Genomic DNA, 14970 nt, shown 5'->3' with positions numbered 1-14970 from the left:
TAAACTGTGCAACGTAGTGGGCAGAGTAATCGTGCCCGACACTATGACGCAGGGCCTACTTTTACTGGAAAAATGGTCTAATATTTGGCAACTGAGTTTTAATGCCAAAAAGTGCAAGGTTATGCTCCTTGGTAGTGGAAACCCATGCAGAACTTATACCCTAAATGGTGAGTCCTTAGCAAGAACGGTTGCAGAACGGGATGTGGGAGTAATCATTAGTGAAGATATGAAGACTGCAAATCAAGTGGAGAAAGCTTTATCCAAGGCTAGACAAATGCTGGGTTGCATCCAAAGAAGTTTTGTCAGCCGAAAGCCTGAAGTTACAATGCCGTTGTACAGGTCCATGGTGAGACCCCCATCTGGAATATTGTGTTCAATTTTGGAGGCCACACTATCAAAAGGATGTGCTGAGAATGGAATCGGAGCGAATGGCCACTAGGATGGTCTCAGGCCTCAAGGATCTCCCATATGAAGAACGTCTAGGTAAGTTGCATAGCTCTATACACTCTCGAGAAATGCAGAGAGGGGCGACATGATAGAGACGTTCAAATATGTTACTGGCCGTATTGAGGTAGAAGAAGACATCTTTTTCCTCACAGAACCTACAACTACAAGAGGGCATCCGTTAAAAATCAAGGATGGGAGATTTCATGATAACATCAGGAAGTATTTCTTCAACGAAAAGGTGGTTGATCGTTGGAATGATCTACCACTTCAGGTAGTTGAGGCCAACAACGTGCTCGATTTTAAGAAAAAAATGGGACAAACATGTGGGGTCACTTCGAGGGAGTGTTTAGGGGAGAGGGTTATTCGACTGGGCAGACTTGTTGGGCCGATGGCCCTTTTCTCTATGCCCATCATACTCTATGTTTCTATGCAACACCAGCTCTGACTAAATAATGTCCAAGACCCATTGATCAGATGAAATGTGAAAGCAGGCAGATAGGAACTCCGAGAGTCTGCCTCCTATCTGTAGAGGAGCATCCCTTGGTCTGGTGTCATTGTGCCTTTTTGTTAGAGGGTGCAGGATGGGAGGTAGAAGGCTGGGACTGCCTGTAGCCAACATACCTAGGCTGGAAACCCTGGGAAAATCTCTGCAATATGGCACTCGCATATGGGTGGGATTGCCGGGAGCCACAAAAATTAGAGTGACAAGGACCTCAAGAAGTCCTAGGTCTGCTGTCAGGCAGGGTCATAGGGCAATGGTCCACCACAGAATCCATGAGGTCATCCAAGCCCTTGCCAAACAAGAACTGCCACTTAAAGAGAAGTCTAGCCAAAGTAGTCTTGGAAGTGGGATCACCGGCCAATTGTCTGATCCAGAGCATCCTGCAGGCAGAAATGGAGTACGCTAACACCTTTGCCAAAGCCCACATAAGGTCATACAATTCATCAGCAGCATAATCTGACCCAGCCAAAAGAAGCTGAGGAGGAGAATCCACAGTCTCACTCTCCAGCGTGCACGGTTGAGAGAGACAAGTGCATGTAACACAGGATGCCGCCGAAGCAGCCTTTATGCCACATCAAAAAGTCTCTGGAGGACCACATCCACACGGTGGTCCTGCGTATCTTTAAGCACCACACCACCTTCACTGGATAGAGAGGTGCAACCAAAGAATCCACCCTAGGCTGACCCAAAAGCTGTTGCCAGAGGATACAAGAGAGCTATGACCCTCTCTATCTTAAGAGCACCTTCTGGAGAATCAAATTGCTCTGAAATTACAATGCTCATATCAGGATGCCAGGGAAAGGTGGAAGATTGCGAGCGCATACCACAAAGCCAGGAAAAAGAAGTGGACGGAGCCAGCTGAGTGACTAAATTCAACTCCTGCAAAGACTCCGAAATAAGATCTGGTAAAGCCGCAGACAAATAAAACACAGAACCGTGGAATCATCCCCAGATTCCAAAACCCCAAAAGGATCCACAGAACCAGCACACAGTCCCTGAACTCCCGTCCAGGTATGCTCTTCCTTGGACAGTAAGGACAGAGACTGTATCTGGGCGAAGGACAAAAGAAGACTTGAAGCAGTCCAGAGGAGGGAGACGAAAATGATAGGTTTGCACCAGAAGACGTATGAGAAGAGACTGGAATCCCTGAATATGTATACCCTAGAAGAAAGGAGGGACAGGGGAGATATGATTCAGACGTTCAAATACTTGAAACGTATTAACGTAGAACAAAATCTTTTCCAGAGAAAGGAAAATGGTAAAACCAGAGGTCATAATTTGAGGTTGAGGGGTGGTAGATTCAAGAACAATGGTAGGAAATTCTATTTTACGGAGGGGGGGTGGATGCCTGGAATGAGCTTCCGAGAGAGGTTTGGAGAGGAAAAGGGTGACTGAGTTCAAATTAGCGTGGTATGAACACAGAGGATCTAGAAAATAATAGTAAATATTGAAGAACTAAGGCCAGTACTGGGCAGACTTGCATGGTATGAGTCTGTATATGGCCTTTTGGTTGAAGATGGGCTGGGGAGGGCTTCAATGGCTGGGAGGGTGTGGATAGGCTGGAGTGAGCTTTGATGGAGACTTCAGCAGTTAAAGCCCAAGCACAATACCGGGTAGAGCTTTGGATTCTTGCCCAGAAATAGCTAAGAAGAAAAAAAATGTAAAAAAATTTAAATTGAATCAGGTTGGGCAGACTGGATGGACCATTCGGGTCTTTATCTGCCGTCATCTACTATGTTACTATGACAGCCATGTGAGAACCCTTTCTATACTACCCTAGTTCCTCTCCAACCTTTTTATTTATCAGAAACTGTAATCTAGTGCAATAGTTGAGACAATCTAAATAGATGGGTAGTGTCTCCATGGCTGCATGCCAACTGCAGAAGGAATCCACTCCGGATTTTTTATTTGTGCCTCTGCTATACTTCACTGGGCTCCTTAGCTCCACCTACAGTATTTCCCTTCTGCATGCGTGTCCGCAGGAGTGTGTTTGTTCCACTCTCCACAATTTATTGTTTTATTTGGTGTGTTTTTCATCCCCTTTTCAGGGTTTCTGGTGTTCGGAGCGATTATTCAGCTCTGCCTGCATTAAGATCACACAGACTTTGGGTCTGCAACTGATAGGCCAATCTCTGGTGGTATCTGTCAGCCAGCCTGCATTTACTTCATAGGAGTTCAGGGCCATCCCCATCTTTCTCCTTCTGCTGAATTAAGATTCAAGCACAGGCTGTTTGGCATCCATTAGAGACTCGGCGGCTGTCTCACAGGTTGCCGGCTGCATCTTTTCACCTCTGCCCACTCCTGAGCGCGTCTGTCAGTCTGCAGAGGTGGAGGTACAGTCAGATATAGGGTCTGACTAGCAGCCCAAAGATAAGCATTGCAGAGGCATTGCCAGCAAGAGGCAGTGATTTTCTGATTCCAGCTAATGAAAGAGCTGATGCAGGCTGCAGAACATTTTCAGCACAGATTCACAGTGAGTAAAGGCTTAACAGCCTGTGAGGTGAATCAGGGGAGTATTGAAATTTGAAATTTTGAGTGTTTCTGCTTATTCCCCTGTGTTTCCCCACCTGAAAAATCCTAAAATTGCCATTTTTGTAGTTTGTTCAATGTAAAAAAATATCATGTGTTTGGTGCGAATTTCTTGGATTTTTTGTGTTCTCGATTTAAAAGCTCCCTGCTTAAAAGTTCCCTGCAGTTTTTGCCTCAAAACTTGTTGGGACAGAGTCCTTGGACTTTCCTGATATGAATTCTTGCCAGGATTGCACAAATTTAGCACCTCAAGATCGTCATTGCATTATGTACCATGTGGCATGGCCTGAAGAGGCGACAGCATCCAGCTTAGCCTCTCCCATATAGAAGCAGGTGACCAAATGCTCGGCTAGCCCAGTGGGGCGGCCTTCTTTATTTTTGGGGCTTGTCACAGCTGCTAGTTCCATGTGCCTAGCTGCAGACTCTCCGCAGCCTAAGAAACACAAAGTTAAGTCATCCAAGGGTGACTCTATGCCCCAGGAGCATGAGGCTCTCTCTGAATTTATGAAACATTTGTGGAATGAGTTTCAAAGCCAGCATTTTTCCCCGGCACAGTCCTGCTCCACCTCAGATGTATCTCTTAGTGGTGAAGCTTCTATGGAAACATCCTCTCAGCCACTGTTCCTGCGCTGCCTGATCCTTTTCTGGGGATTCCTGATGATGATGACCAGCTTGCTGACCCCTTATTTACAGGTGCAGCGCTTCCTGGGAAGTGAGTTCAGGGACTGTATGTTGGATCTGCGGATCCTTCTGGGGTTTTGGAATCTGGGGATGATCCCACGGTTCTGCATTTATTTAAGTCTGCGGCTTTACCAGATCTCATTTTGGAGTCTTTGCAGGAATTAAATTTAGTCACTCAGCCAGCTCCATCCACTTCTTTCTGGCTTTGTAATGTGTGCTCACAGTCTTCCACCTTTCTCTGGCATCCTGATATGAGCATTCTAATTTCAGAGCAATCTGATTCTCCGGAAGTGCTCTTTAAGATAGCGAGGACCATATCTCGCTTGTATCCTCTGGCACAGGAGTGCCACCAGCTTCTGGGCCAGCCTAGGGTGGATTCTTTGGCTGCGTACGTGACTAAGCGCACCCTAGAAGGTAGTGTGGCACATAAAGGTTTGCAGGACCACCAGTGGATGTGATCCTCCAGATACTTTTGGTAGATCAGATTCTCTGTAAGAATGATGTGTACGAGTTCTAGACATCTGTGAACAAGAATGTCTTTAACAAGGTCTTAATTACTGATAAGGATTAGAAAATGCAAATCTGTTTAAACTACTGGGAATATGTATCAGCAGAAAATATATCTACATGTTCCTTTGCCACCAATAAAACATACCTTTTCGCCATCCAAAAGCATGTGGACTCTGAAGTTCACCGTTTCATTAATAACAATATCATCATTCCTGTAGAAGATAGGAAATATTCTGCTGTGCACATAATTGTCATATACACGAGGATTAGAATCATCTGTAAAACAAAACATTGTAACTATTATCACAAGTTTCATAACTTGGTATCTCTTTTAACTAAGGTACTGTTGAATTGGATTTAAGATAAGAGCAGTAGCAGGGCAAGGAAGCTGCAACATTTTATGTATCAATTTCTTGCATAATTTAGACAATAGAAATTTTGCAAAAGTTAAAAATGTCCACAAAAAGTGAATGTAAATATTTTTGTAATGCCAAAAGTACTAAATTTTAGGGACCTTGAAATAGAGGTTGTGGACTAGTGCTGCCCGATTCAGTAAAAAAATTTTGATTCGATTCAGCCTATTGAATAGATTTTTTGATTCGATTTTCCTGCCCAATTGGGTGTTTTTTTAAAACATCCTGGTGGGTTTATTTTAAAGCCTCTTCACTCCTTCTATAGCGTCTTTACCCCCCTTTGCCTTCTCCTAACCACACTGGCGTAAACAAAATAAACAAACAAAAAAGACTTTCTCTCTCTGTTAAATCCAAGCTCACAATTGGGGGTCTAACACCAGCTCTGGCAGGATACACGTTTCAAATCTGACATATTGTAATCACAAAACAGAAAATATAATTACTTTTTCTACCTTTTGTTGTCTAGTCATTCAAATCTTGTTGGTCCCAGGCTCTGGTTGTCTTCTGATAACTTGCTTGCCAGGGTCTCCTTCTTTCTTCGTGCTAACCATCAATCTTCTATCTCTCTTCTCCTCTTCCATTTCCCTTCCCTCCCCTGGAGGTCTGGCATCTTTCCTTTTTTTTCGTCTCCATCCACAGATCCACCTTTTCTCAACTACCCTTTCATCCAGCATCTCTCCCTCCTTCCCCACCACCCCTACCCCTCCCTCTGTGTACTTCTACACCAGGGCCCCTCCCCTCAAGGTCTGTCCCCCCCCCGAAGGCCTACACCCCACCTCTGAAGGCCTGCACTGCTCCCCGAAGGCCTGCACTGCTCCCCGAAGGCCTGCACTGCTCCCCGATTGCCTGCACTGCTCCCCGAAGGCCTGCACTGCTCCCTGAAGGCCTGTACCACCACCCTGAAGGCCTGTACCACCACCCCTGAAGGCCTGTACCACCACCCCTGAAGGCCTGTACCACCACCCCTGAAGGCCTGTACCACCACCCCTGAAGGCCTGTACCACCACCCCTGAAGGCCTGCACTACCCCCCTGAAGGCCTGCACTACCCCCCTGAAGGCCTGCACTACCCCCCTGAAGGCCTGCACCTCTCCCCTCCCGAAGGACTGTGTATTCCTCCCTTACCTCCCACACCTCCATTTACCCGATTCCAGCAGGGAGCAGCCTGCAGAGAGGATCACTGGTACTTTAGCGATCATTGTAGGTTGCCATAGGCCTTTGGAGCTGTCTTTCCTCTGCCGCGGTCATGCCCCTCCTCTGACGTCAGAGGCAGGATCGCGGCAGAGGGAAGATAGCTCCTAAGGCCTATGGCAACCTGCAATGATCGCTAAAGTACCAGCGATGCAATGATCGCTAAAGTACCAGCGATGCAATGATCGCTAAAGATCCTCTCTGCAGGCTGCTCCCTGCTGGATTCAGGTACATGGAGGCGTGGAAGGCCACGGGAGAAGCCGGACACTGCAGCACTTCACCCTGCAGCACTGACCCTCCCCCTCAACCTCTAAAGGAGGAGCGGCAGCGGCCAGCCAGCAAGAGACAGCGCTGCTGATCATGCTTTAGGGGGGGAGAATCAGACAATGAATTGGGAGGCCGATTTTTTGTTTTTGAATCGATTCAAATTGATTCACCCAAAATGAATTGGTGAATCGATTCAAATCGTGAATCGGGCAGCACTATTGTGGACACAAAGACTGTGCCTGAATTCATGGGACAGGCATATGGGATCTCTTATGGAGAGGAGATAATGGATGCTGTGGATGGGCAGACTGGATGTGCCATTTGGCCTTTATCTGCCTTCTTGTTTCTAAATATATATGTGGAATGCTCATGTATAAACATTGACTTTTTGAAATCACCATTTATATATGTAGGGCCTTATTCTGTAAAGTGCAACCACAGTTACATGTACAAATCTGTGCACATTGCCAATTTGTGTGTGCAACTTTAATTAACAACCTACTCAGCACTGATAATTGGCAATTAACATGTAATAACTGACACTAATAAGAATTTACACACACAAATTTCTAAGCGTACTCTGTGAAGTGGTGCAACGAGGTGTGAATTTCAAAATGGGGTGTGGGTTGTCATAAAAGTTAGACACACTGTTATAAAATTTGTCCAATCTGCACAGAACTTAAGTACAGATATTTAGGCCTGGCTTTCACTGGCCTAAATGGATGTACCTAAATGTTAGTCATGTGTATGGGCACCAAGCATAAACTGTGCAAAAAGCTATCTTTTTCGGTGCCAAATTTTTAGGCAGTCATATACAGAATATGCCCTCTACTGCAGAGGTGTCAAACTCTGGCCCACAGGCCAAATCTAGCCCACGGGGTCATATAATTTGGCCCGCGAGACAATTACCAACTTACAATAAAGCTGGCCCGCCTTAGAGAGAGCGCCTTTGCGAAGAGCCTTAAGAAGAGCCTAATCTTTACCCTATTATTTAAACTTTATTCTAAACTTTCACCCTAACCCACAGGCAGACACCCCCTCTCAAATACCCTAATTTTTCAAACTCTATTCTTTAAACCTTATCCTAAAATTTCACCCTGACTCACAAGCAGACACCCTCTCAAATACCCTAATCTTTCAATCTCTCACTCTGACTCACAGACAGATATTTCTTCTAACTCTCTAACTTACTCACTATCAGGAAGACCTCAGCTACAACTTGGTTATGGCAGGGAGAACAAGAAGCACCATGTCTGCAATCAAGACCAACTCTCCGGTAACTGGGGGGACCCAGGAGGCGACCATGGTATGCGTGCAGAAGGAGGAGGACCCAGGACTGTGGACAGAGGTCTCCGTGCAGACCGAGATCATCCCCCTCCCCCGTCCGTTCTCCACAGTCTCTACACAGACAGAGGAGGTCATTCAGCTAGACGGAGACATCATGCAGGAACTTAGAAGTCTTAGGGAGGAGGTGAAACACCTGAGAAGCATCCGAGAGGATGAGGCCTACATTGACGGAATCGTCCAGGAGCTGGCCCAAATCAACGAGCTGGCCCAAGACATATCCTCCCTCGAGACACCCAAATCACCAGCTTTGAAACCAACAATTGGGGTACAGGAGATGGCTGGAGACGCTGACTCCTGGCAGCTGGTGACCTCCTCCATGGGCAAACACCAGAGATCCCACCCCCTCTTTCAATCTCTTCACCCTCTTCTTCTTTTTCTCACCAACAGGGCAGCTTTACAACCACCCCAAAACTCACCCTGAGGAACAGATTCCAGATCCTACAGGTAGAAGATGTCGACAAGGAGCAGGAGGATGCCGACAAGGAGCAGGAGGTAGTCCAGCGCACGGCTCCAACTCCGGGGACAAATGATCGGCTCCCCGCAAAGAAGCGCAGAGTAATGGTCATTGGGGACTCTATGCTGAGGGGCACCGAGGGACCAATCTGCAGACCGGATATGCAGTCAAGGGAGGTTTGCTGTCTGCCTGGAGCCAGGGTCTGAGATGTCACCGTCTGTCTTGATAGGCTTCTCAAGCCCAAAGATCACTTCCCCATGGTACTCATCCACATTGGCACAAATGATACTTCTAAGACCATCCCGGAGAACATAACTAGAGACTTTGGAGCCCTGGGTGAGAGGCTGAAGCAGACAGGAGCACAGGTGGTCTTCTCCTCGATCCTCCCAGTTAGAGGCAAAGGAAGTGCCAGGGATGAGCATATACTGAGGACTAACGAGTGGCTTCAAGGATGGTGCCGGGAAATGAACTTCGGATTCCTGAACCATGGAGAGGCGTTGCAAGGACTTCAGGGACCAGACGGACTCCATCTGACCAGCAGGGGTAAGCACGTCTTTGGACACCGACTAGCCCGCCTGTTTCGTAGGGCTTTAAACTAGGTAAATCGGGGGAGGGTACCCACTCAGATACAAGTGCAGTAAGGAACGATCCTGATGAGGTGAGTCGAAACTCCGATTCTAAGTCCAAAGTAAGTGCCCCCATTGCAAACAATTCTCTAGGAGTCACACTACCCCAGGTGGGAAACTCCCCACAGGGACTTAGCAATCACGGGGTATGGAGGGCTATGTATGTTAATGCACACAGATTAGGCAATAAGATTCTAGAATTAGAGACCGAAATAATGAATGCCAACCTTGACATGGTGGCAATATCCGAAACTTAGTTCACAGACTCTCATGGGTGGGATAAGGCTATACCGGGATACAACTTATTTCGTCAGGACAGAGAGGGAAAGTCAGGGGGAGGGGTGGCACTATACATTAAAGAAGACATCAAAACTACCAGAATCACAGATGTCAAGTACACCGGGGAATCCCTCTGGGTGAACCTGGCCAGAGGCAGGGAAAAATGCCTGTATCTTGGTGTAGTATATAGACCTCCAAGACAACTGGAAGACAAAGACTCCGAATTAATTGAAGACATAGAGAATATTACTCTACAGGGAGACGCTGTTCTGCTAGGGGACTTCAACATGCCTGACGCAGATTGGAACTCATACTCAGCAAAAACCAGCGGCAGCAGGAGACTTAACATCCATAAAGGGAGCACAACTCAAACAAATGGTATTGGAACCAACTAGGGCCCAGGCGATCCTAGACCTGGTACTCACCAACGGGGATAGCGTCTCGAAGGTCTCGGTAGGAGATACGCTAGCCTCCAGCGACCACAACATGGTGTAGTTCTACCTCAGGAAAGGTTTCCCTAGATCAAACACGAAAACAAAAGTACTCAACTTCCGAGGCACTGACTTCGAACGCATGGGAGATATCGTCCACCGGACACTGCAGAACCAAGCTACGACCGATGATGTGGAAGCTATGTGGTCATCCCTGAAATTTACCATACATGAAGCAATAAGCCTCTACATTAAATCAGTACACAAACGGCGGAGAAACAACAAACCCCAATGGTACTCCGCAGAAATCTCGCACCTCGTCAAAGAGAAGAAAAAAGCATTTATTTCCTACAAACGAACGGTGACTAGGGGAGCTAAACAAGAACATAGGGCGAGGTCTGCAGAGGTCAAAACGGCAGTCAGGGAGGCCAAACTTCGAGTGGAAGAGACTCTGGCAAAGAACATGAAGAAAGGGGACAAATCCTTCTTCAGGTATATTAGTGATAGGAAAAAGAACACAGACGGGATAGTACACCTTAGAAAACCAGATGGGAACTGCGCAGAATCAGATTCCGATAAAGCAGAACTACTGAATGAATACTTCTGCTCGGTCTTCACCTGCGAGGCACCGGGGCACGGTCCACAGATGCAGGCAAGGCCCAGCATGGAAGACCTGTTTCAGAATTTCGAGTTCACACCTGGCGACGTCTACTACGAACTGGCAAGACTCAAGGTGAACAAAGCCATGGGACCGGACAATCTACACCCCAGGGTGCTCAGTGAGCTGCGTGATGTCCTGGCAGAACCGCTATCAGGACTCTTCAATCTCTCCCTAAGTTTGGGGAGAGTCCCCATAGACTGGAAAACAGCTAACGTCATTCCACTGCACAAAAAGGGTTGCAGGGCAGAGGCTGCAAACTACAGACCGGTGAGTCTCTCATCAATAGTATGCAAACTCATGGAAACACTAATCAAACGTAAATTAGACACAATCTTGGATGAGGAGAATCTACGGGATCCCAGTCAACACGGATTCACCAAGGGTAGGTCCTGCCAATCCAATCTCATCGGCTTCTTTGACTGGGTAACAAAACAGCTAAACTTGGGAGAATCTGTGGACGTCGTATACCTAGACTTCAGCAAAGCTTTCGATAGTGTCCCGCATTGCAGGCTGTTGAGCAAAATGAAATCAATGGGGCTGGGAGAAACACTAACTACATGGGTCAATGACTGGCTGAGTGGCAGACTTCAGAGGGTGGTAGTTAACGGTACCCTCTCTAAAACATCGGAGGTGACCAGTGGAGTACCACAGGGCTCAGTCTTGGGCCCGTTCCTTTTCAACATATTCATAGGGGACCTAACTCAGGGGCTTCAAGGTAAGATAACGTTATTCGCTGACGACGCCAAACTATGCAATATAGTGAGAGACGGCAATTCACCCGATAGTATGACACAGGATCTACATTTGTTGGAGCTTTGGTCCTCGACCTGGCAGCTGGGCTTCAACGCTAAGAAATGCAAGATCATGCACCTCGGCAGCAGAAATCCGTGCAGAATTTACACCTTGAATGGTGAGACCCTAGCTAGAACTTCAACAGAACGAGACTTGGGAGTGATCATCAGCGCAGACATAAAAACTGCTGATCATGTGGAGAAGGCTTCATCTAAGGCAAGACAGTCGTTAGGTTGCATCTGCAGGAGTTTCGTCAGCCAGAAGCCTAAAGTCATTATGCCATTATACAGAACCATGGTGAGACCTCATTTGGAATACTGTGTGCAATTCTGGAGGCCACATTACCGAAAAGATGTGCTAGAGTCAGTGCAACGGATGGCCACCAGGATGGTCTTGGGGCTCAAGGATCTATTGTACAAGGAAAGGCTGAAAAATTTGCTGCTGTACTCACTCGAGGAACGTAGGGAGAGAGGAGACATGATCGAGACGTTTAAGTATATTACCGGCCGTATCGAGATGGAAGAAGAGATTCTCTTTCTCAAAGGACCCTCAGCCACAAGAGGGCATCTGCTCAAACTCAGGGGCGGGAAATTTCATGGCGACACCAGGAAATATTTCTTCACCGAGAGTGGTTGATCCTTGAAACGAGCTCCCGGTGCAGGTGATCGAGGCAAACAGCGTGCAAGAATTTAAGAGCAAATGGGATGCCCATGTGGGATCCCTTAGAGCAGGGGTGTCCAATGTCGGTCCTCGAGGGCTGCAATCCAGTCGGGTTTTCAGGATTTCCCCAATGAATATGCATGAGATCTATGTGCATGCACTGCTTTCAATGCATATTCATTGGGGAAATCCTGAAAACCCGACTGGATTGCGGCCCTCGAGGACCAACATTGGACACCTCTGCCTTAGAGGGTTAAGCCAAGGGAACCTGTCACCAGGAGTGGGATCCCTAGGATAGTAGACTTGGGGGTGGGTCAGTAGAGTGGGCAGACCTGATGGGCTATGGCCCTTATCTGCCGTCATCTTCTATGTTTCTAAGTTTAAGTCGTCAGATAAAGATTTGTGCATCTTGCGTCCGCAGTTGCGGCCGCCATACTGTGAAACTCTGCTCTTCCTGCACTTAATCCGTGCGGCCAATCACAGTCTCTATCATCCTGTGCAATGTCTTCTCATTGGCTGCCTCCCACTGCTCCACCTCCAGATCATGGGTACATAGAGTACAACTGCCTTTTAGGAGTCCTTCCTATTGGCTTAGAAGTCTTAGATTCCACCCACAAGCAAGGCATGCTTGCCTCGCTACTCAGGCATGTTAGCTATGGAGCATTACAGCGTTGCCAACAAGAAAAGAGGCTAAAGTGGTCCAAAACGTCTCCACATTACCATGGGAATACCATGATAATGGTCCTCATTCCTGCTGTGGTATTCCTGGGGGGTCTTTAAAATTGCTTTCTTCATGTTGATGTTCGCGGCCGTCTGGTCCTCCCTGCTGCTGGTCTTTCCGCCTGCCTGCACTCACCCGGCTGCCTAAATTTAATCCTCCCGGCAGGTGTTTATGTTCATGGCCTCCTTGTACTCCCTGCTGCAGGTCCTGCTAACTGCCTGTGCTCTCCCGGCTGCCACTGACTGCCTGCTCTCTATTGCCCATACACCCGACTGCCTGCACTCTCCAGGTAAGTCTCACGGTAAATTAAAAAATTTGTTTTGTTTGATTGGGTTCAATTTTAATGCTGTATGGTGGGGTAAGAACTTGCAAAAAAGTTGGTTTATTTTAAATTTTGGTTTGTTTGGTTTTTTGTTTGTTTGTTTTTTAATCCCCATTGCAATGCTCTATGTTTGGGAAAGGACTTCGAAAGGTTTTTATTTGATTGGGTTCTTTGGGGGGGGGTTGTTTGATTGGGTTACTTTTTTTGGGGGGAGGGGGTAATGCTGTATGGTGGGGTAGGGACTTGCAAATAAGTTTTTTGTTTGATTGGATTTCCATTGGTTCCATTTTGTTTTTAATTTTGGCATGGGGTAACCCTATACTTCCATATGTAGAAGTCTTAGTAAGACAAAGGGATACTTTTATTAAGGGGCACATTTAGCTCACGCAAAATCGGTTAGCGTACCCTAATTAAAAGACCCTAAATATCTTCATTAAAATTTCAGCCCTCGACTTGGCCTATGTTTTATATTTTGGACCCTTATGCGATTGAGTTTGATACCCCTGTTAACTGTATGCAATTTGTACACGAAAACAGCAGCAATTACAAGATATTAAAAACAGACCTCCGACTCAATCGCAGCAAATTGATAAAGATCTGATTGCAAATATTCAAAAGTTTGGAAATAAAGAGGTGTTGCTGTTGGGTGACTTCAATCTGCCAGATGCGGACTGGAATGTTCCATCTATGGAATCATAAAAAAAAGTAGGGAGATTATGGATGCCTTCAAGAGGCTCTGCTCAGACAAATGGTGACGGAACCCACGAGAGAAAAAGCGATACTAGATCAGTATTCCATCATGAAAAGGTGGTCCTCCGTATTCATCCTAAATTCTTGCCTAAAGTGGTTTCAGAATTTTATCTCAATCAATCCATTGTTCTTCTAGTGTTTTTTCCAAAGCCTCATTCTTATCCTGGTGAAACAGCTCTTTGTACTCTGGACTGTAAATGTGCTCTGGCTTTCTACTTGCAACGCACTCAACCTCACAGAACTGCTTCTCAACTTTTTATCTCCTTCGATCAAAAGAAGTTGGGGTATCCTGTTTCCAAGTGAACCATCTCCAACTGGATGGCTGCTTGCATCTCTTTCTGCTATGCTCAGGCTTATCTCCCTCTGCAGGATCGAGTCATGGGCCATAAAGTTAGAGCTATGGCGGCGGCGGTAGCTTTCCTCAGATCAACTCCTATTGAGGAAATCTGCAAGGCTGCCACTTGGTCCTCGGTTCATACATTCACCTCTCATTGTCTGGATACTTTCTCCAGATGGGATGGCCATTTTGGCCAGGCAGTTTTACATTTATTCTCTTAATTTTCCAACACTCCCACCATCCCATTTTGGTTAGCTTGGAGGTCATCCACATGTTGAGAATATGCTGCCTGCTTGTCCTGAGATAAAGCACAGTTACTTACCGTAACAGTTGTTATCCAGGGACAGCAGGCAGATATTCTCATAACCCATCCACCTCCCTTGGTTGGCTAGCTATCTGAACTGAGGCACCTCACAGGAGACGCATGACCTACGTTCGGCGGGAAGGCAATCACGCAAGCGCGGTGCAGCACTCACAAACTCTTTGAAAGTTCTACAAGCAAGTCTGCTTGCGAGGCTGTCCGCTACGGGGCTCCGTGGATGTGTAACCCACATGTTGAGAATATCTGCCTGCTGTCCCTGGATAACAACTCTTACGGTAAGTAACTATGCTATCTTTTGCTTCAAATTTACCTCATACAAAAGAACTATTTGTTTCTTTAGTGATGTTTGAATCATCTCAAATACTCAAAATGAAGACAGATGAGCTCTGTTCAAATTATTAAGGTCTTCTTAACCCTTCTGTACATACCTGGGGTCATTCTGACCCCAGCCTGACAAATCAGTTTAGTTGCTTATTAATAAATTGTAATTTTGATTTCAAATTCCAGGTACCTCTTCGATAGTAACAGACAATGCATTTCCTGTCATCTGTGATAAATACAGCTTTTGAATTTTTTTGTTTTAACCTAGTTTAACGTGGGTATACTGATTATACACACGAGGTTAAGTCGACCCTACAGGTTTATGAAGGCAACACTCACAGCAGTGGAATTTAGCACTGAAAAAGTCGTAATGTATCTCCACGTCTCCAAAGTAATGCTCAACAAATGA

The 14970-nt window shown here is 46.4% G+C and overlaps 1 protein-coding gene across 10 annotated transcripts in view; it reads right to left on the bottom strand.

Annotated features, from left to right (window-relative positions):
- FAM135B (family with sequence similarity 135 member B) overlaps nt 1-14970 on the bottom strand; it is a 412048-nt gene that overhangs the window by 288077 nt on the left and 109001 nt on the right. For all 10 annotated transcript variants that reach the window (XM_033934533.1, XM_033934537.1, XM_033934535.1 and 7 more), the window contains one exon: nt 4815-4945. In XM_033934533.1, the coding sequence (XP_033790424.1) occupies nt 4815-4945 (131 nt within the window). The remainder of the gene's footprint in view (nt 1-4814; nt 4946-14970) is intronic.

This window comes from Geotrypetes seraphini, chromosome 2, assembly GCF_902459505.1.
Source record: "Geotrypetes seraphini chromosome 2, aGeoSer1.1, whole genome shotgun sequence".
NCBI lineage: Eukaryota > Metazoa > Chordata > Amphibia > Gymnophiona > Dermophiidae > Geotrypetes > Geotrypetes seraphini.
This window is presented reverse-complemented; position numbering and strand designations above follow the sequence as displayed.